Below are 2,500 nucleotides of genomic sequence, written 5' to 3' on the forward strand. Positions count from 1 at the left end.
AGATCTACAACCACATTCAGCATTATCATCATTACTACTTCTATCCTCATCAATGCTTCAACCATGTTCAGTATTGTCTTCGTTGTCATTACCATCGTCAACATCAACATCATTCTCGACGAAACCATCAACATCCTCAAAAAAATTACGGAACCAAAATAGAACGTTATCGTCGTCGTCGTCGTCGTCGTCGTCTTCGTCGTCATCATCATCATCATCATCATCGTCGTCGTCATCATCATCATTATCATCATGGAGTTATCTCATACTATTCCAACTCTTATTGCGATGTATTTCTGGGAATTTCTTGAGGACTCATATATGGATTTTCCTTTGTTTTGGATCTACCTTGTCAATGGTGGAAACGACCAATAACTTAACTACACTCGATTCCAGTTTTTCCAGTCTTCTCTCAGGTATGCAAGAAAAAAGAACTGCTTACTATATATAATTAACACTCCTTTACCAACTATAGAAAAAACAGTCACATTCATTACAAAACAACCAACATTGTTATCTTTTAGAGAGATTTCTTTTGCACATCACCAAGTTTGAAGAGATATTTTTGTTATTGGCAAAAGAGCTTCATGCTGAGTTGTAAAGCTTGTTTAGCTGAACAAATTAGGTATAGGACAGCGGGGCTCAGCGGTACGGTCGTTGCTTTTTCTCCTTGGGGATGAATAAAGAAAATTATGTTATTTTTTTATAGTACAGTATGTAGATTTTTATTCCTTTTGAGTTAGAGTTTTAAAATCTATTTTTATGTCAGATGGCTCAGGGCTAGAAAAAAAAACCCAGTCACATTCATTACAATGTAACCAACTGTTCTCAATTACTAGATTTATTTTGCACCTCACCAAGTTTGAAGAGGTATTTTTGTTATTGGCAAAAGAGCTTCATGCTGAGTTGTAAAGCTTGTTTAGCTGAACAAATTAGGTATGGGACAACGGGGCTCAGCGGTACGGTCGTTGCTTTTTCTCCTTGGGGATGAATAGATGCTGGCCAAATCTGACTCGCAATATCTTACAGACGTCCCCCTTAACGTGGTGTGTATCTTGTAGCGTTGTCCGCAGATGTTATTTTGTGATCGATGCAAGGCAAAAGCATGTCGAATACCCTATTGTTTACCAATCGTTACCATCATTGGCCACCCTCGAAATTAGACGGACCCCACAATTTGTATTCAGTCCATTGTAGCATTCTTCACAGACATAACATGCAAACCTGTGACATTAATTATATTACAGACTTGCCAACCGGTATGATTTCTCATATTCTAATACGCTTTTAGGTCCAAAATATGATATGGCAATTATTGGGCAAAATGCAAAAAAGTCAGAATTTTTAACAAAAGTGAAGAAAATTTTTAAAAAGCGGAAGAGTTAACTCTCTCCTTAGCACTTATAGGAAAATCACCACATTCGTAACGATGAATCCAACAATTTTCTTATTCCGATTTCTTTTGTTACAGTTAAGCTATAAAAACTCGACACTTTGTTGCAGAGCTCATTTTTTGTGAACAGAATATAGAATCATACAGGTCCTACTCGTTACTATCTGTTTGAAAAATGTATCTTTTTGTTGGGTGAGTATGAAGTTTCGGGTATAATTCTGAAAATGGCTAGTAAGGAAAGAGTTAATGTTATTAAATATAATCTCCACTTTAATGTCAACATGAGTAGTCAGACAGATTTTTGCCAAAGGAATTTCATGGTTTTCCTTTCCTTAACCAGATCGATAAATCTTCAAACATTCAGTGAATAATAAGCTTGTAAATTCTCAAGTTGCTTATGATGAAAATTTGATTTTTAAGGGGGGATGAAAAAGAAAATTAGCCTAAATATTGTGAATAATATGATAAATCTTTTTTAAATTGTTGAAATATCTATCATCGTTCTAAAGAAGTGGTATGGAGGTCCTTGTTACTTACAACACCTTAATGAAGTCTATACACCTAGTTGTGTTTTAAGATCATCGGAGTCTATTTTAATGAAAGAAGTAAACTGCATTAATAATTTTCACCAAAGACCTTTTAACTGTACAGCTCCACGTCTGTGGAACTCTCTCAGTTTTAGATCAAAATCTGCTCCTGGTGTTCTAGCATTTAAGAAGCATCTAAGACTGAATTATTTTACAGGGCATTTTATGAGTGATTGATTTATTTCTTTTTATACATATTAGTGGGCCTGTGTGTTTGTGTGTTTGTGTGTGTGTGTGTGTGTTTGTATGTGTGTTTGTGTGTGTAGGGGGGAGGGGGTTTGAGATAATTGTAAAGCGCTGCAGATCACTTTTAAGTGGATGCTTAGGCGCTATAGAAATATATAATAATAATACTAATGATAATAATAATAATAATAATAATAATAATAATAATAATAATAATATAATAATAATAATAATAATAATAATAATATTAATAATAATAATAACAATTATATTATTATTATTAATTAATTATTATTATTATTATTATTATTATTATTATTATTATTATTATTAT

The 2,500-nt window shown here is 33.2% G+C and overlaps 1 protein-coding gene across 1 annotated transcript in view; it reads left to right on the forward strand.

The window, feature by feature from the left end:
• LOC144978424 (uncharacterized) overlaps window positions 1-2,500 on the forward strand; it is an 87,337-nt gene that overhangs the window by 26,671 nt on the left and 58,166 nt on the right. The window contains exon 2 of the mRNA XM_078924456.1: window positions 1-416. This exon is cut by the window's left edge and continues 184 nt beyond it. Within this exon, the coding sequence (XP_078780582.1) occupies window positions 1-416 (416 nt within the window). The remainder of the gene's footprint in view (window positions 417-2,500) is intronic.

Source organism: Berghia stephanieae, chromosome 8, assembly GCF_034508935.2.
Source record: "Berghia stephanieae isolate SIO BIC M18660-M18661 chromosome 8, UCSD_Bste_1.3, whole genome shotgun sequence".
Classification (NCBI taxonomy): domain Eukaryota; kingdom Metazoa; phylum Mollusca; class Gastropoda; order Nudibranchia; family Aeolidiidae; genus Berghia; species Berghia stephanieae.